Source organism: Pocillopora damicornis, chromosome 4 (genome assembly GCF_964200805.1).
Source record: "Pocillopora damicornis chromosome 4, jaPocDami1.2, whole genome shotgun sequence".
Lineage (NCBI taxonomy): Eukaryota > Metazoa > Cnidaria > Anthozoa > Scleractinia > Pocilloporidae > Pocillopora > Pocillopora damicornis.
Window position 1 is genome coordinate 7,854,141 of NC_142673.1, and position 19,385 is coordinate 7,873,525.

The 19,385-nt window shown below is 37.5% G+C and overlaps 3 protein-coding genes across 9 annotated transcripts; 2 read left to right on the forward strand and 1 right to left on the reverse strand.

Moving 5' to 3' along the window:
• Positions 1 to 8,078, forward strand: LOC149046676 (dopamine receptor D4-like). Of its 5 annotated transcripts, none has more exons than XM_089203822.1 (3): positions 1 to 185; positions 5,105 to 5,419; positions 6,164 to 8,078. In XM_089203822.1, the coding sequence occupies exons 2-3, from the start codon at positions 5,113 to 5,115 to the stop codon at positions 6,901 to 6,903; spliced, it is 1,047 nt and encodes a 348-aa protein (XP_089059948.1). In that variant the 5' UTR covers positions 1 to 185; positions 5,105 to 5,112; the 3' UTR covers positions 6,904 to 8,078. The 5 variants fall into 5 exon arrangements, with proteins under 5 accessions (XP_089059948.1, XP_089059952.1, XP_089059949.1 ...); XM_089203826.1 differs by having other exon boundaries at positions 115 to 185; positions 5,062 to 5,419; positions 6,164 to 7,280; XM_089203823.1 differs by lacking the exon at positions 1 to 185 and adding an exon at positions 3,427 to 3,494.
• Positions 8,079 to 8,309: 231 nt separating this feature from the next.
• On the reverse strand, positions 8,310 to 9,923 carry LOC113680812 (uncharacterized). The gene is made up of 4 exons (XM_089203832.1): positions 9,702 to 9,923; positions 9,497 to 9,571; positions 8,934 to 9,113; positions 8,310 to 8,682 (listed from the first exon to the last, which is right to left on the reverse strand). Exons 1-4 carry the CDS (start codon positions 9,758 to 9,760, stop codon positions 8,487 to 8,489), a joined length of 510 nt encoding a protein of 169 aa, XP_089059958.1. The 5' UTR covers positions 9,761 to 9,923; the 3' UTR covers positions 8,310 to 8,486.
• Positions 9,924 to 10,672: 749 nt separating this feature from the next.
• On the forward strand, positions 10,673 to 17,549 carry LOC113680793 (DIS3-like exonuclease 1). Of its 3 annotated transcripts, none has more exons than XM_089203828.1 (8): positions 10,673 to 10,777; positions 12,017 to 12,155; positions 12,529 to 12,603; positions 13,327 to 13,471; positions 13,939 to 14,009; positions 14,521 to 14,573; positions 14,952 to 15,017; positions 17,241 to 17,537. In XM_089203828.1, exons 2-8 carry the CDS (start codon positions 12,090 to 12,092, stop codon positions 17,518 to 17,520), a joined length of 756 nt encoding a protein of 251 aa, XP_089059954.1. In that variant the 5' UTR covers positions 10,673 to 10,777; positions 12,017 to 12,089; the 3' UTR covers positions 17,521 to 17,537. The 3 variants fall into 3 exon arrangements, 2 of the variants coding, with proteins under 2 accessions (XP_089059954.1, XP_089059955.1); XR_016185858.1 differs by lacking the exon at positions 10,673 to 10,777 and adding an exon at positions 16,193 to 16,507 and having other exon boundaries at positions 11,941 to 12,155; positions 17,241 to 17,549; XM_089203829.1 differs by lacking the exons at positions 10,673 to 10,777; positions 17,241 to 17,537 and adding an exon at positions 16,193 to 16,314 and having other exon boundaries at positions 11,941 to 12,155; positions 14,952 to 15,059.
• The last annotated feature ends 1,836 nt before the right edge of the window (positions 17,550 to 19,385 follow it).

The following is a 19,385-nucleotide window of genomic DNA, read 5'->3' on the forward strand; positions in this document are numbered from 1 at the left end:
ATTTATTTTCCGGTGCACTCCTTAAATGGCGTATCACGAGGTTTTGCGCTAAAAAAAGCCTTTTATATTATCTGACTCAGCAGACTTAGCAAAACATTTGTCAATTTGCTAAACGCAGACTGAGTCAATGTATATTTGACTTTTATCTGTCTGATACGGAGTCGCAAACCTTCAGATCAGGACCGGTAAGTTTTTCAGAAAATACAAAGTTTGTCCAATTCAACTCTGTCCGATTGATAGTATCATTAACGGATTTTTTTTAACTCGACTGACCCTTTTTCCATGCGATACGAAGCACTTTCAACAAGTCCATACCGTTAAGAGCGCATCCGAGATAACCGGCGAAGTGTAACACTGTTTTTGAGTATTCAATTCGTCCTGCGTCGAAAATAAATTGGATTGACTCAGAGGTAAATATTACTATTATCCTCTAAAGGTAAAATCAAACTGGATGCTACTTGAATGATACCCATGTCGAGTAAATAAATAACAGCCAGGCCAATCTTAACTACATTTTGTTCTGACTCTAGCACACTCTGAGTAACTTTTTTAATGGTTTCAAAGAATTTAACTTGAATCGTTTTACGTTTTGAGCAAGTACCAGGCTTCAGTACTCTTAAGTCGGGAAAGAGAGTGAAATTTTTAAAGAGAAAAATGAAGATGTCTTCATTACTGGAAGATAGCGGCTAAATTGGAGATACAGAGAAAACCGTGATAAAATCTTACTTTGCGTCAAAACCGTTTCAAACGCCGTTTCTGAGCATGTTTTTAATTCATACGTTCGTTAGAGCATGCAGGTAAATTTGGTTCCTTGAAAAATTATTTGCAATCCATACAGATTCATAATGTACTGAACGATCGTTACACTTCAGTGTAATTTAGACCAGTTGAGTTTTTTCCTGTCTTCCGGTAATTTTCGAGAGACTAAATAGTTTTTGGTGAAAAGGAAATTTGATTTGATTCGACAAGCAGAGAGGATGTATTCAATTCATGCTCGTTAGAGGTTATTTTCATGACCATGCGCGGTAGAAAGTCTAGAGCCCTTTCAACAAGCCCATTACACTTCTCTTGAGCTTCAAAATTGCTTCTGGCTTATTGTTCTATTCTAGAATGAAAAAAAGCTACATTGTTTTCAAAGTAATTTCGTGTTATTAAGTGTTCCATTCTGTTGCACCTGTTCTTGAAAACATTTAGCTCTTATTTGTTGTTTTTTAGTCCACTTCAGATAATTTAAGATACTCCAATATGTCTCTTCTTTAATACATTTATGCCAACGAATTTGATTGTTTTGTTTTTCCAAAGATTAAAATCAAAAAGAGAAAAACCTACTCATCTCCTCACTACGTCCGTTAGTTGACCGATAATCCAATATCCATCTTCTCGAGATATCAAAATCAGTTCAGAAAGCTAAATATAGGATGAAAAAAATTGGGGTGTAATTTGATTCGAGGTGATGTCTTTTTTTTTCCTTCAATCGCACACCAAAATTAACTTGTGATAAATCTAGCTCGTAGAAGGAAAAAGTCTATGATCCAATTTAAGGCTTGCAACAATCTATACTTCAGCATAGTAAGAATCCCCAATCAGATCACCTTTGTATGAAAGATCATTCATAATCCACAGGGCAACAAGGTTTTAAATTTGTCATTTAAAAGCTGTGTTGAAAGTGATCCACACCATATATCTACCTGTGACGTTCAAACGCTCTATTGATTGGACATGGATGAAGGCAAGCAGATCTTACAATTAGCATACGAATTTAGATTCTTTAGAGGAGGAGAGAAAAACATGGAAAGCAAGATCATCTTTATCAGTCCATGAACTGAAAAAGGGAGCGTTCTAATTCAGCCCTTCACTTACGTTTGTGCGCTTTATATTAATAATCACTCTACTGTAAAATAATTTTATTTATTGCAGGTGAACTTTCCGATTACCATTTCTATGCGGCTTTGTTCACCTCTTAGAAACACAGCAACGTGTGGTTAATTAAAAATATTGAGACAACAGCCAACCAAGATGAAATAAATATTCTAATTGAAGCAAGCGCTTGTACTTTTGAAACTTTAAATATCACATTGTTGTTTAATTTCAAATGTAAATAATTTCTCTCGTTCTTTGCCTCTTGAGCACTAAAATTCACCTTTTCTCATTGAATTAAATAAGTTTTCTTAGTTTTGGTTTGAAAGCTATACTGACCTAATGAGATAAAGTGAATAATTTCCCTTCGATTTTAAAATCTCTTCCGCACCTTGAAGCATAGAGATATTAAAGTTGTTAAGAAAAAAAATCTTTTTTCTATTTTTAGAAAACCAACTCCATGTTTCTGTGCACGCGCGAGAGTGAATTTGATTCATTCTCTGGTTGATGGCTTTTATATCCAAAAAACACAAACACCCGTTAAAATTTAGACAGCACTTTGTTGTTCCTTTTAAAGATCCTACCGAGTCAGAGTAAATAGGCCTTCTTTTGTCTCTGATTTTAATTTTAATAATTGATCATAGTTTTCACACAACATCTGTTTGTGTCTACTGCGTAGGCTTTGCTGCAGCCGTGCGCATGAAGAGGAAATATTATGATCGCTTCTGCCCTTGTGCTCTTAATAAATAGGCATTAGTCTTACCACCAAAGGTGTAAGCTTTCAGGGAGGTCTAAAAATATGTGTAATTAGAGACTCGTAAACACCTTTTCCTTCGTGTCTAGCGTACATTTCCCACAGTGAAATACGTCGTGAAACGCAGCTTAGGTATGTCAGGAAGGAATTAAAGTTAAGAAATTAGCTGGAAAGTCATATCTTACCGGCCGATATTCCTCAATAATTAACAGTACTCTAGTGTAATAGTAACGGGAAACTTTCGGTAAATAAGCATTAAAAAGAGAGCCCTAGTCAGGTACATTACGAAATTGTCTTAGACATTTAAAGAGGACATATATGCGCTTCTTACGTCTCGCTCTCAATGTGATTGTCCTTGCTCACTATATGTAGAGTTACTAACGCAATCTCCGATATTTTTTTCATCGTAACCATGTTATATCTATACTCGTTAGACCAGTGAAATTGAAGACATAATTTGTTAAAATAAGTTCCTGAGAAGCGACGAAAATGTCTAATGAAAGTAAAAAGGGATGGCATTAAATAGACGGGGGAAAGGAAATTCAACAATCGCAACTAATTTTTCAAATTGTGCGTGAAGATTCTACCGGACAATTGTGCAATACGCAATGCTCAATATCCGTTCATTTAAGACCTCTTCCTTTAAATAAGGAACTTTTTGAACTGTGGGTTGCATTATCCACACTCGGTGACTGTTTATTACAGTTTGGACCCTCAGCTTGAACTGCAATAAACTGAATACGCGCAAAGGTCTAGAGCGAATCTTCTGATAAATAATTGATTTATCTGCTATTTCATAGCAGACTAGGCATGATCCAAAGGATAGGGGCGATATGATGACCACAAGACTGAAACAGAAATTCCTTGAAGGAAACAAAGGCGGGTAAGAAAAGGGAAGCTGGGGTGAGAGAACGAATGCTTCAAACGCTGTGGAAATTTATGCTCCATCTTTGCTAGGCCTAAAAAAACTTTAAAACGCCACTTTATTTGTTACGGGTACCCGTTTGTCTCTCGTCCACACAAGTTCGGATGAAATTTCAACAAATTGGAGCACTCCTCAAACGGGATGAATTTGTTAACGCGTATCTTTTTTCTTCGCTAAAACAAACCGAACACAACAATCCAGTTCATAAACGGAGCGATAGGAAACATCACTTCTCAAATTATGCGCACGCTCGAGGATGACAGCGGCAATATTGTTGTGATTTCGAATTTATTCAGCGTCGTGTAAACAAAAAAAGATTCATTCGTTTTTCTCTGTGTACAGCAAACCTTTGGGAAGAAAACGCTGTTTTCAAAATTTTAAGGAGTAGTGTACATTTCCCTGCAGAGTAAATAGTTACATTATGATAAGATTCCATTATAATACTAGATTTAACAGCAAAAAAAAGAGCGGGGCTCTGGACATTGGAATCCCTCGACCCCACATGCTGCATGCCGTGTGCTGTTACATAACAACAATATTTATTACATAACCATCTCAACACTTGACTTTGATATGTTGGAAAACGAATAAAATATGTTTGCGAAAAGAAAAACCTCTTTCAGTCGTTAAAAAGAAATTGATGATTCACTCACAGATGACATAGCTTTCACCCTACATTACTATTTAAAGAATTGGTCCAAGAGGGTAATGGGAAAATTTCAAGGATCTTCCACCTTTTCCAGATTTTCGACTGACCTACATTCTTTAGTAAGGTTTTATCGAAACTATTTGATCCACAAAACTATTGCGAGCTGTAACGCTAGATTTTGTCTTTGTAGGAGAATCTATGCACAACAGATTGAAGTTTCCTTTAAAAAATGAGCGAGATTTGCTCCTGGAGTAGTTTGCTTTTAAAAAAATGTATTTTATCCTAATGTTTCATCTCAGCATATTTGTCTAACACGAGAGCCATTTCGAGTGCGGAGAGCTTTCTTAAGTGCAGATGCTCTTACCAAAGTCCTCTAACTAAAGTTCATAGTCAAACATTTGGGTCAAACGAAACGAGAAATATAGTGTCTCTAGGGACTTTCACGTCAAAAGTTATTTATACAGAAGGTTTTTTTGAAGATGAAATATTGAAAGATGATATTTTAAAGCATTTCATTTTCGTTTGACATCGTAATCCAAAGCTTCATTTTATTTTCGACACTAGGTAAGTTCATAATAAGGGGTTTGAATCAAAATTTCCTGATTTGCAATTATGTTTGGGTTTAGCTGTTTCGATGTCACACTCGGCCCACACTCCAGCTAAGGTGACGACCAAACAAAGAGACCGATATGGATGTATTTGTTGCAGCTATTTAAAAATATTTAAGGGAATACGAATCTCATCGACACCTACGAAGCACTTTGATAACAACATCAGGCAGCTGATCCTTCCACAGAATTTCCATTGGCTTACAGGTGTTCACACTTCACGGCCGACTCAAACTTTTTTTCTTCAATGTTTGCCTTCTCATTTTAGACACTATCGTCTCACTTCTTTGCTGATTTAATTTTCACCACAGATGAAATCATGGATAACCTGCAACAACTTCAAAATCACGTTAGTGCTGAAAACTCCAGCAATACAATCGCGAGGAATGAACTGGCGCCGCATTCACCTTGGGGTCCAATGACTATCATCATAGCGAGTTTCCTCGTCATGGTGATATGCCTTGCCACAGTTGGTAATCTTGTGGTATGTCGACTTGTCTGGGTTTGTCGGCGCATGCAGATCCCGTCACTATACTTTGTGGCTAGCATGTCATTTTCTGATTTCCTCACGGGTTTGCTGGTTTTGCCGCTAAGTTTGGGCTACCACATTAGTTATCAGAATACAGGTAAATATTTTACTTAATCGAAAATAGACAACACAAATTTAAGAGAAGGGAGGTAGGTTTCTAAGAAACCCTGGTGCTGTGTTAGCGGGGGATATTCACGCAAGATAATCTGGTTTCATCAACTGAGACAGTTGATAATGCAAATTGGCTACTGTCCTTCCGCCCTTCGCCAGAGAAAAATTTTTAAAGTAAATCAAAGCCGGACTGTCCAAAAAAGCGTTTCTCTATCTTGAAAAAACAATGGGTTCAACAATAGCGTGGGATGAAAGCTCGCCTTAACTGATAGAATAAAAAGATGATAATGATAAATCGATCCACCGATTTGTTGAGCCAAAGCTGATCGAAATTATGTTTGCTAATTGCAAACGCTCAAAGAAATTTCACTTATCGCATAGTCATCGCCCATTGCTAGTATGATTTTTCCCCACAAACGGAAGTCGTGAAAAACGAGATGATGTTGAACAGATTTGAGACTTGACCTCTCACCACATGGGAGACACGATTGAGCTGTCATGGGAAACTTGACAAATGTTCTTGAAGCGGGGGGGGGGGGGAAGGGGAGGGGGAGGAAGGAAGGAAGGGGTAGTTGAGGCGGGGTTAGGGGAAGGAGGGAGGAGGAGGTAGATGGTCAGAGACAAGCAAGAGCTGGTTAGATTGTAAATACGTTTACTTTCGTTAATTTTAATTAATAGTTAGGAGACAAACCTGTCTTCTTTTATTTACTTTAGTTTACTTGATCTCTAGGTCGATGGACTTTTGGTCGATTCACCTGCGACCTCTATTTATTCCTGAACTTTATTCTGTGCAGCGCCTCCATATACAACTTGTGTGTGGTCAGCGGAGACAGATACTTGGCTGTGACTTCACCACTAAATTATCTGTCACGCATGAACGAAAGCAGAGTCAAGCAAATTATCGGAGTGTCCTGGTTTTGCGCGCTGCTACTAGCCGGTTTCGTCACGTACGGCACGCATGCTTCCAAGGAAAACGGCGTCAACTGTTCGATCTGGGGTTTGCGATATGAGTACTCTGTTTTTGTACTGGTAATAGCTTATATTCTACCGGTATTTTTTCTTGTATTCGTGAATATGAAGGTGTTTCTCATTGCGCATGCTCATATGACCAGAATACACGTGCAAGAGACATCGCTGGCTCCTGTTTCGACGTTTACGGAGAACGCCCTGAGTCCAGAAGGAGCACCTAAGAAAACTAATCAAAGAGCACGACTGAAACGGGAGATCAAAATATTCAAAACGTTTCTCATTGTCACATGTACTTTTCTGATTTCCTGGACACCATTTGTCGTGATTCTCTTAACAGATTCAATCTCACCTGTTCCGGGTCTTATCAGACACTCCTCCATCATCCTTTTATACTGCAACAGTGCACTGAATCCATTCATATACGGCTTTTTCAATTCCGAGATAAGGAAGGCATTGTCCGAGACTTTTAACTGTAAATGTATTCTACCTTTTGAGAGATAGTGGCAGAGCGGAGTCGGCCTTGAGTTGGAGACTTTATAAAGACCATTTTGGGGCTTTTTACAGCTTAAAAAAAAGGGGAATAGTGGCATTTTCACAGTGCTGCCTCAGTTCCGAGTTCACGTATCTACCGCGACAAAGGGCAACACAAATACAAGAGCCTCTTCGGTTTAGCCTTTGAAACAGGTTTCGATCGAATGAGCAATGAAACAGTTACAACACCTACAGTTCATCAGTGGTCTATTTTCTACGTGGCACTATAGATGATAACTCGCGTTATATTTACTTGATCTACTGGTAGATGATAGAGACACCTCATTAAAAATAATTTTCCAAAGACAGTTAATGCTGTAAATAAATTAAAACTTGTTTGGAACATATTCACTGTGGGGGAAAAGGTGGGCGCCAATACTTTTATATAAGTTTGCATATCTTCAGCAGTATTATTCCCCTGACAACAGAAAGTCGAGTAATTATTCCCATAGCTGCGGTCAATATCTGAAACGGATCCAATGAATAAAGGCGTAATGATACTCATATCAACTTCTATCAAGAATAAACAACTACCTCTCCAACTGGTGTGAAAATGTGCTCGGATACTTATTGGAGTTTGAAAAATGAAAGCAACGAGCTTTACCCCTCAGTTATCCATTGTTTAAAGACTCAAGTGAACAAGAGTACAAAAGGTGAAACCTGCGTTTTTGTGTCGGTAAAAGTGACTGAATGTAAGAAACTTCATAAGGAACGTGCATCTGGGTATTTCAAGTTTTCTTTTATAGGATAGTTATGGTGTTCGTGATGCGAACTGACGTGGAAAATCTCGTTTCCAGGGAAACACAATGAAAAAAAACATCAGTCTACGAAAACATTGTATCGAGTATATCAAAGTCTCTTACTCTTAGTCATTTACTCTATCTCAATGCACTTGTTTGATGATTTTTTTAAGGGGCGTTACGTTCACACGAAATTTATAGGCGCAGAAGTTGGACCTTACACTGATAACAATGACGGTCATAAGAGCTCACGTACGCCACGTGTCGAGTGTCAAGTGTATGAGTGGCACCAAACATTTTTCCCTTCCATTGTAAAATTATTTATCTCCTTCTCCTATTTTGAATTAAGATCTCACTTTGGAGACGGAATAAAAACACTTAAATAAAAATGCTTTAACTCTGAAATCTTCCGCAGAGTTCACGACGTAATGGTGTTCATCGCTATGATGTTTCTACTGAAAGTTAAACCACGAATCTTGACTGAATGGGCTCCTGATTAGGAAGAATCATCTAATTATTATAAATCACCATTGTGTTGCGGTTGGTGACCTTCAAATTCAAGTGTGTCAAATTCATTTGAGGATAGGCCTTTTAATTCACTCTCAATAGGGCCAGATAACTACTACATCACCTCGAACAAAAAATCATCATAAGTTTATTAAATTTCTATTGGATATTTCAATAAAAAGTGTCATTGCATCATATGCCTAGAAGATTCAGCTACGGCATAGTACAAATGTTTACATTCAGAATATCTAAGAAAAAAAAGGCAGTACACTGTTTTCATTTTCAATTTTTTAAACTAAAAGAACACTAATGCCATGATGATAGGGTTTCAACTCTTCCGAAGTAAAGATTTGGAAGCGAGCAGACCACCCACTGTTCCAGCGGATTCTCGTCTTTGAATCGACTGAACTGAATGGCCTCCTGTTTCTTTTTCAAGGCCTCCAGGTTTGTTTGACAGGATGACTTCTGCCAGTAAAGGTTCGTCTCATTGTCGTGAAGAAGACTGTAAAAAGAGATAAAAGATATTTACAGCCTGAAGTGATTTTTTTCCTGATTTGCCCTATTTGAGAGCACTAGCTTTCGTTTTCCCCCTCCCTCCCCCTCCCTCCTTACTTGCCAATCTCCATGCGCTGACCGAGGACTGTTATAGAGTTATTTGAGAACTCACAATCTTTTAGTGTGAAGAATTAAAACTTCGGATTTAACCTTTTAAGAACGCCATAGTGTACGGTTATTAAACAGCAATTTAGTTACCGGTAGTTGTTATCCAGAAAGTCACATCTATTTTCTGTAACATTCAGAGCAACTTGCTCAAAGAAAAGCTTTCGCTCCAAAGCTTCAACTTCTTTCATCATTTCAGTGGCTGCTTGATATTTCTGTGTTCCATGCCCTACGTTGGGGGCGATGTGTGACCTTTGAAAGGCCTCAAGTAATCTATATAAAATGTCAAAAGAGAACGAACAAGAATAATTAGCCCACACAAGTAATGAACAATAACGGTGAATTGCACTAGCAAGTACTAATTTTTAGGTTTACAAGATAAAACTCTGAAGAAAAGAAAAAGCTGAGAAAAGGTCTCAGATAGAACAAATTATCCACTTTCTTTGCGTCTACCAAGAGCTAGAAATACTGGTCCCTCTCTTTTTGTCGGAATAACCCAGATGAAGCCCTCCTAGCTAAAGACATTTACATAACTAGAGCATATGGACTCTCTACTCGGTTTTTACGATTAGGTAACTAAGGGAGAAATTCAAAGAAGCGAAGTTTAATCGAGAAAGAATCAGCCACCCCAGCAAACATTACTCGAATCAACTTACTCATTTTCACACTGAAGTTGTTCCTGGAGACGAGCTATGTGTTCTTGTGCTCCTTTCAGTTGCTCTCTCAGTTTCCTACTCGACGGAAAAAAAAAATACAAATTTGAACAAGATAGACGATGTGATCAATGTCCATGGAAAACAAAATCGAGTCGCAAGTGCATCTGAATGTTTTCCTTCAAGCGGAAGAAAAATGTTTACTCACCTCTTGTATTCTTTCTTATCTCTTCTTTTGGATTTGTATGAACTTAAAGCAGAACCCATTTTAAGCTTTTGCTGGGTTATATGTGAACAAAGTTTACGCACTTTGAAATATAAGTCTCTCTGGACAGTATTTTCATGCGAATGGATTGTGCAGATTGTGACATAACAAAAGAGAGTCAAGCGCGCGCGATATGATAAACCAATCAGATTCAATTTAAGGCACTGTCATTTAAGCGCGAGCGAATTTATAACAACGACAATAATTTTCGTTAGCTTCGTGTCAAAATGGCGACCCTTGATTGATATTTAATAAATAAAAAAGAGTTATATCTTTGAAACCTCTGGTCCTCTTCCTTTGGCCACAAGCTCGAAAATTACAGAAGTGGTCAAAGTAAAAATAGATTAGGGCCTTTCAGTGGTAACTGGAAAAAAAAACACGCACACACAATAACGAAATTAATAGGTTTAAAAGTACGTTTCAACTACCAGGTATACCAAAATATGAACTAGGTAACATTTAGTATTAAAGCACAAGTGCACAGCACAGTAGAGCAAACGCTGCTTCACAAACAAAGTATCAAGTGAGGTCTACTGTAATGGAGGGCTGTCCATGCCTCAAACGATTTATCCACTTGTTGAGAGCCTTTTAATGGATCTCAACTACCTTATTACAAGCAACGACTTTGCAAACGTATTTTCATCGGAACCTGTCGGTTCCAACAACATGCGAACTTATATTAAAGCGAGGAAATACCAGATGTAACCACAATTCAACTGACCAATGCGCATTTAGTAATTGTTTGCGACCGAGGTATCGAGGTAACTGGATACTAATCAAAAGTTTAACTAGCAAGTGCTGTTGGGATATGTAATCAACAAAATGGCGCCGACTTCAAGTTGTAGTTTCACTTTAAAAATGACCGTTGTTTCATATCCATGAACGCCGAAATATGATCAAAACTAATAAGCCACTAAGGTTAAAAACGAAAACAGGCCGACCTCTTGATGTTGTGCGGGAACACTATTTGCAGAAAGATGTTCCTTGCCGCAGTGAAGTTTGTGCAGTTTGCGAACAAGGTAAGTAAGCGTTTGCAAGCAGAGTAAGCTACAGCCAATCTTTGGAAGTTGTTATCTTAGTTACAGCATAATGTAGTTCAGTATCACACACTTTAATTTAATTCGTTATTTAGGCAACGGAACTTTGCTTTCTATATCACTGACTCATTACGTTGTTCCTGATTGCCAGGTAAGTTGAGTTTGTTTACCGCACTTTAACTGATCTTGGCCTAAGCGTTGTTAGACTTGTGCAGAGTAAACCTTTCGGCAATATTTCCGTATAACACCATACTTCATTGTGCGAGCAGTTCTTTGATGAAATAAAACTATGGCGCAAGATAGCATTTGAGACGAAGGCTTTGTAGAAGTTAGTAGTCGATTGTAGTATGAAGTTGAATCTTTCAAAACTGTAGCCAGCTTTTTTTGGTTACTAACTCGAAAAATACTTGTGGGGGTCCAAGTATTATGCCCTGACATATCGCATGAGCCTTCCGAAGCTATGCTTTTCTTGAGGCTTAAACTTTTTCCTGACAGCCATCCATCAAAGGTATTAAGGGTATTAGTAACACATTGCCAACAGGTCACCAACAGACGGCCAACTGCTGGTCAACTGTTGGCCAACGGTTGACCATCTCTAGGCCGTCTGTCGGCCGATGGTCAGCCAACTGTTGGCCGACAGTTGGCTGACAGTATCTTTGGGAACTGTTCTTCACTTTTACCGGTGATTCTACAGTCACTGTGTGAAAAGGATGGTGAGAAAGAAAAGAAACCACAAATGCTTTGCAAATGCCCATGCTCCGCAAACAGGCACTGGGCATTTGACGAGGTTTGATTTGGAATTCAAATTGATATCCTTAGATCCTCAGGTATTTTAGTTTGCAAGAATTTACTAATAGTTAATTACAAGCACTGATGTGATGGTTGAACGGTGAGGACATTCAAGTTTTGAATTTAAAAAAAAATGAAGTATAAATAATTGTGTCAGGACAAGAACAACACACAATTAAGCCAAACTATGTGGTTAATTTCCTTGAGTTATCATTCTTTGGTGTTTTATTTCAGGTTTCTTGAAATATTTGAGAGTGCAGAACTTCAAGGAGTAATTTTTTTTTGAAACCGTGGTCAATTATGTAAGCACAGAACACCTTTTTGTGTATTTTGCAGAATGTAGATGGATATTTTGTAGCAGATAAGTGTTTAATTAATTATAAGTCAATCACTGCACTTGTACCTGAAGCACTTCTGTAAATGTTTTCATAGGTCCAGCCTCAAGGAGGGAGAAAACTAAAAGATATTGTGAACGATAACAGGTAGTAGAGCATCATATTCAGTAATGAGTTCTGTGATGGGGCCTATGTTCCCAGGGAGCCCAGGAAGACTTTGGAAATTGGCAATGGAGGTGAAGCTATGTTGAGGACATAGACTGATATAAAATATGTGACTTTTTATTTTTTGTTGTTGTTGTTGTTTTTTTTTTCACTCAAGATGAGAAGTATGGTCAATTATTAAAAATTTTGTTTAAAAAAAAAACTTGTCAGTTTTGACAGCAGAGTGATTTCATAAGCTTTCAAGGCACAGCAATAATTTTTGCAGTCAGAACTTCTATAAGAAAAAGAAAATGCCCAAAAAAAACAATTCAAACCACAACATTATTTTTTTTATTATCTTTTCATATTCATTTAATGTACAAAGTTTTCTAGTAAGCCTTGACTTTTGTTTTGTTGATTTTTTTTTTATCTCCATACTCAAGAGGGGTTCCTTTTTCTTTGAAGGTGCATTTACAATGGTATTATTATAATCATTTAAACCAAGCTATGCCCCTTGTCATCTTAACAGAAGACGAGCAGGTAACATATACACCGTACATGTATAGCTCCATTTCCTTTGTGCATGATGTAGTAGAACACCAACAATTTGGTTTCTCAGCAATGTCCAAGTTTTATTTGTATATTGATTTAAAATCCTTAATATACAATATAGAAGTTGATTTAGGAATTGCATCTTTGTTAGATTCTGTAATTAGGCTTAATCATCTCTGAAATTTGCACCCACATATAAATTATTTCTCAAAATGGTCAGTAATTTGGAAGAAAAATATGACAACTATGTAATGTGATGGGGGCTTCCCCTTTGGTGACTTTTATGATGAACCCTTCATGCCCTTTACATAGCAAATTTTGCAACTTTTGTTTTCAAAACTCTTATTTTTTCCTGCCAAAAAATGGATGAATTCAATTTCAAACCAGCTCAGTATTGCATTAATAAACTATTTGAACTGACTAAGTCCTGTATTTGGTTGATTTCAAAATAGATGTTATAAAGTGGTAATTGATCCTCATGTCATGCAATTTTGGTCTGAAATCATACTTGTGATTTCAAATTGACCTTGACCGTAATGTTTGATTCAAGTGTGATATTGTGTGGACAAACAAAAAGTTAGTCACTCTTTTAAAGCCAACAGATTGAATTTATAATCTAGGTAAACAGACTGGATAAAATTTTCATTTAAATACAGCTAGTTATAAGTGTGTATGTTTTTTGGGAACATTTTCTTATATGTATGTTGGCAGATTGTAGAAAAGTATGGAAACAAGTCAGCTGGAGTGTTTATCATTAGGACTGAGGACTACCTTACTAATTTTTATCCCACTTTTCAATCAATTCTGAAGTTGTACTATTCCCTGGCTGCTGTAAATAATGAAGCAAATGAATCAGGTAAGACTGAGTTCACCTTAAATTTGATTTTAAAAAAATTAATTTATCAGCCTTGAGCACCCTTTCCTTATTTTTGGGAACAGCTTACACAGCTGGAATGATTTCAGGTCAGGGAGTGCTCAATATTCTAATTGAATTTTGAAGCCATGATATTAGTTTCAGATTGATAAGTGAAGATTAGAGTGAGCAAAATAGTGTATGACAAACACCAAGGGAGGAAGGTGATTGGGAACAAAATCTTGGCAGTGGAGCATTTTCTGTACCAACTCTAATGATGAAATGGGTTCTGCACTTTGGTTCTTAGTGTTGACAACCAAATTTCCCTTGTCTAAAATCTCAGTTGAAAAACAAAAGAAAATGATATGCCTTAAAGAAACATTATTGATTTGTTTGTTGTTGTTGATGGTTGATTTTTTGAAATAAATGTTTTAAAAAAATTTCATTTTAACTTTATATACTCATTGTAGTGAGTGAAGCATCCACAAAGGAATATCAAGAATACTTACCAGCCAAGGTTCTTGAAGCTGGAATTAAAGCTGTAAGGGAGAAAGATTTTTTAATGGAAGAGTTATTATTAATAATGATGATTAATTTTAACCAGCATTCTGTCACAAATGCTGCAATGTAATTAGCCTTGCTACTGGCCAACTATTCCATGATAGATGTACATGTCTGCATACCTCAGTGAATAACCCTTTAAGCCCCAATAGTGACCAGCATCTAATTTCTCCTAACAATATCACTGCCTGATCAAATGTAAGGATCACGAGAATGAATGAAATGACCACCAAAGATGAAATGTTGTGATGTTTGAACAAATTCTCTCAATCAGTAAAATGAGAGACGTATGGAGAACAGTGATGGGTATATACATGTTGATATTAACGTGAGTGGCCTATTGGTGTGCTGTTGTAAACAAACCAAAATGACTCTACTCTGTTTTACATGATAGCTGATCAACTATGCAAATCATGCCACAGAAACCTTAAGATTTTAATCCCATTGTTAATTTAGAAATGTCTTTCCTTACCGAGGGTTGTTTCTTACAGGGATGTCTCAATGTCAACAAACATTGTGCGCAAGATAAGGCATTTGTTCAAAAGTGAGGGTATGCTATGTTTCCTCTGTTGTAAATCTATGATATCATTACATTCAAATGCAGCTTATTCCAGTGCATGAAGTTAAGGTTTGCACTAAACAAACTTGAATACCAAAAGACAGAGGACTGAGGTCCTTGTAAAATAATGCTTACCTTGAATTAAAATAAAGTTTACAATCTCTCATTTCAAACTGTTACACATACATTTGTACATATGCTATATTTATTCAGCTATAAGCTGATCTTGGTAAGAAGTTGAGACCCTCAATGCTTGGAATCAACCTAACCAGCATGAAAAATAAAACAAAAACACCAAGCCTATTTTGCAAATAAATCAATTGCATTACATCATTGTTTAACAGTGGTTTTCTTCGTTCTTAGCAAGAGAATGTCAGACAGCAAGGACTCACTAGACTCTTATGTACTCATCGCTGGCATGGTGAATAGGTGAGCAAGTGTTTGCAAACCTGCAGTAACTGTCAATCATGGGTCACTATTAGTATTACTAATATTAACAAAAGTGCGACAAAATTTTGACTGAGGCTTCACATAATGCTTGGAAAACCTTTTTTAAGTGATAGGTGAAATGGAGACTCAGTTGCAGAAAAGAAAGAAGATATCAGAAATGTCTGATAACATTCTTTTTTACCCTTTACGGTGGCTAATTTACGTTTTCAACTGAGTTGTTACCACTAAATTACCTGTTTTTCTAAACTAACGGATTTCCAAAACGACGATTTTTTTTATTCGCTTTTGAAGAACGGGAATTTCTTTGGTTTCCCCTTTAAGAATAAAACTTTACTCGTTCTTTTATAGGGTGTGTTAGTGGAATTAGAAACACTCGCCTTTTAGGTTCCCTTGGTTCTTTGTACTGATTTATTTTGTTTTAATAAGCTGCCTAGTAGGCGTTCGACATAACACATGAAACGCGCGCGAAAGGGAGCGTATACGTGGATGAAAGAGAGAACTCCTTTTGTCTTACGTGCGTCTTAATCCAAAATACTTGCATACTATTTTGCTTTATGGACTTTAATGACTACTTTCGTTTCCGTTTCAAGACATTCGATCGAGAAATCGAGGATAAAAACATCTGTCCAAACATAGTCAAGTATTGGGGTCGAACGAAACGATAAATATAGTGTCTCACGTCAAAAGTTCATGAAACAGAATGTTTTTTGAAGATGAAATATTGAAAGATCGTATTTTGAAGCATTTCATTTTCGATTGACACCGTTATCCAATGCTTCATTTCATTTTCGACACTAGGTAAATACATAACAAAGGGGTTTGAATTAAAATTTCCTGATTTGCAATTATGTTTGTGTTTATCTGTTTCGATTTCACACTCGGCCCACACTCCGGCTAAGGTGACGACCAAACAAAGAGACCGATATGGATGTATTTCTTGCAGCTGTTTAAAAATATTTAAAGGAATACAAATCTCATCGATACCTACGAAGCACTTTGATAAAAACTTTAGGCAGCTGATCCTTCCACAGACTTTCCATTGACTTACAGGTGTTCACACTTCACGGCCGTCTGAAACTTTCTTTCTTCGACGTTTGCCTTCTCATTTTAGATACCATCGTCTCACTTCGTTACTGATTTAATTTTCACCACAGATGAAATCATGGATAACCTGCAACAACTTCAAAATCATGTTACAGCTGAAAACTCCAGCAATACAATCGCGAGGAATGAACTGGCGCCGCATTCACCTTGGGGTCCAATGACTATCATCATAGCGAGTTTCCTCGTCATGGTCATATGCCTTGCCACAGTTGGTAACCTTGTGATATGTCGGCTTGTCTGGGTTTGTCGGCGCGTGCAGATCCCGTCACTGTACTTTGTGGCCAGCATGTCATTTTCTGATTTCCTCACGGGTTTGCTAGTTTTGCCGCTAAGTTTGGGCTACCATATTAGTTATCAGAATACAGGTAAATATTTTACTTAATCGAAACAATCAATCAACTGAGACGGTTGATAATGCAAATTGGCTACTGTCCTTCCGCCCTTCGCCAGAGCAAAATTTTTAAAATAAATCAAAGCCGGGCTGTCCAGAAAAGCGTTTCTCCATCTTGAAAAACGATGGGTTCAGTAATATACTTCCAGGTAAATTGACCGTAATAACGAAAGCTCGGTTGGAAAGTGTCTTTTCAGTGGCCTACACTCGAAAAATAATAGCTCGCCTTAACTAATAGAAGAAAAAGGTAATAATAATAAATCAATGAATCGATTTTTTGGATTCCATTTAACCACAGCCAAAGCTGATCGAAATTCTGTTTGCTAATTGCAAACGCTCAAAGAAATTTCACTTATCGCATAGTCATCGCCCATAGCTAGTATGATTTTTGCCTAGAAACGGAAGTCGTGAAAAACGAAATGTTGTGGAACAGATTTGAGACTTGACCTCTCACCACATGGGAGACACGATTGAGCTGTCATGGGAAACTTGACAAATGTTCTTGAAGCGGGGGGGGAAGGGGAGGGGGAGGAAGGAAGGAAGGGGTAGTTAAGGCGGGGTTAGGGGAAGGAGGGAGAAGGAGGTAGATGGTGAGAGACAAGCAAGAGCTGGTTAGATTGTAAATACGTTTACTTTCGTTAATTTTTTTCAATAGTTAGGAGGTAAACCTGTGTTCTTTTATTTACTTTAGTTTACTTGATCTCTAGGTTGATGGACTTTTGGTCGATTCACCTGCGACCTCTATTTATTCCTGAACTTTATTCTGTGCAGCACCTCCATATACAACTTGTGTGTGGTCAGCGGAGACAGATACTTGGCTGTGACTTCACCACTAAATTATCTGTCACGCATGAACGAAAGCAGAGTCAAGCAAATTATCGGAGTGTCCTGGTTTTGCGCGCTGCTACTAGCCGGTTTCGTCACGTACGGCACGCATGCTTCCAAGGAAAACGGCGTCAACTGTTCGATCTGGGGTTTGCGATATGAGTACTCTGTTTTTGTACTGGTAAATATATGTTATTTGCCGGCTGGGAGGTCCGTATGGTGAAAAACTGTGACCGAGGTCTTGAAAATACTGCCCGAGGCCGTAGGCCGAGGGCAGCATTTTCAAGACCGAGGTCACAGTTTTTCACCATACGGACTGACCCTTAGCCGGTAAATAACATATTTATTGTTTTTAAACTTGACGAAATTCTTTCTGAAAGAACGCGAATGATTTATGGCCGTAAATACGGCAAGATCTTCCATAAACTGAACAATTTTTGAGTGAGTAAATGGTAGTTGAAATAGAGGTGATGCAAATTTAAGAGAGATGCCTCAGCGAAACATTTTCATTTCCGTAACGATAAAGGTGATTTAAAAGGCTTCCAAGCAAACTTTGAAACATTATTTTTACAAGTATCTGTCACAATCTGACACCTGTCAATTAGAGAGCGCGCAAGAAAAAAAAGAGTAGGAACATTTGAAAACCAACAGAACTAGTTTGGCAAGGACTGTCACGACAATATTTTCTTCAAAATCAGTCAATGATCTAACTGAAAGTATTATTCACTCTCATCGACCATTCATTCATATACGAAGATTTACCTCTGTTCATTAAGTAAACGGCGAGGAAAGTAATTGTGAGTAAATTCAATTTTTTTATTTTGAAGTTGTGAGAGTTTGCTCGTTTGTTTGCTGTAATGGCGTGTTTAACTCTGGTCTTTCCTTCACAAAAACTAAATTCGAACGGCACACTCCAATGAGACACAAGAGAATTTAATGCGGCCTTTTCTCAAAAAATTCCTTCAATTTCTGTTGTGCAATTTACGGTACAAATGTCCAAATTGAACGGAATTGGAAAGACTCACCGGGAGCGTATATTTGTTATAGAACTTAAACTAAAACTTCGCTCGATTTTTCACTATGAACAAATTGCTCGAGAAAATTCAGATATTAAATGAATGAAAGTTCCATCGTTCAGTTTAACTGTAACCAAATACCTCACGTTCCAACTTTCTGGGTACTTTTTGCGAACGATTAAAATTAATTGCAGACGATTTTAAGGCCGCTTGTCAACCAACGTAATGACACTATTGTTTATACAAATTCATTCTGAAACCAATATTTTTCTGTCAACCAAAGTGATTTGATAGAGAGAAAAGAGAGGATTCATAAGTTATTTATCGGCTTGAGGTAGTGACCGACGTGTTTGCTTAAAAATACTGCCCAGCCGGAAAACGAGGTATATTTATGAAAAATGACAACGAAAGTTGGGATGTACTCGGCGACTCACGAAAGCGTTACCGTGGCCCGTGGGCAGAGATAGGAAAATACTGACCGGGTAAAGAACCAATCAGATTGCAAGATTCGTTACCGTGCCCTCTAAGAAAACAATAATAGCTTATATTCTACCGGTATTTTTTCTCGTATTCGTGAATATGAAGGTGTTTCTCATTGCGCATGCTCATTTGACCAGAATACACGTGCAAGAGATATCGCTGGCTCCTGTTTCGACGTTTACGGAGAACGCGCTGAGTCAAGAAGGAGAACCTAAGAAAACTAGTCAAAGAGCACGACTGAAACGGGAGATCAAAATATTCAAAACATTTCTCATTGTCACATGTACTTTTCTGATTTCCTGGACACCATTTGTCGTGATTCTCTTAATAGATTCAATCTCACTTGTTCCGAATCTTATCAGACACTCCTCGATCATCGTTTTATACTGCAACAGTGCTCTGAATCCATTCATATACGGCTTTTTTAATTCCGAGATAAGGAAGGCATGGTCCGAGATTTTTAACTGTAAATGTACTGTACCTTTTAAGAGATAGTGGCAGAGCGGAATAATTTTAATAAATTAAAACTTG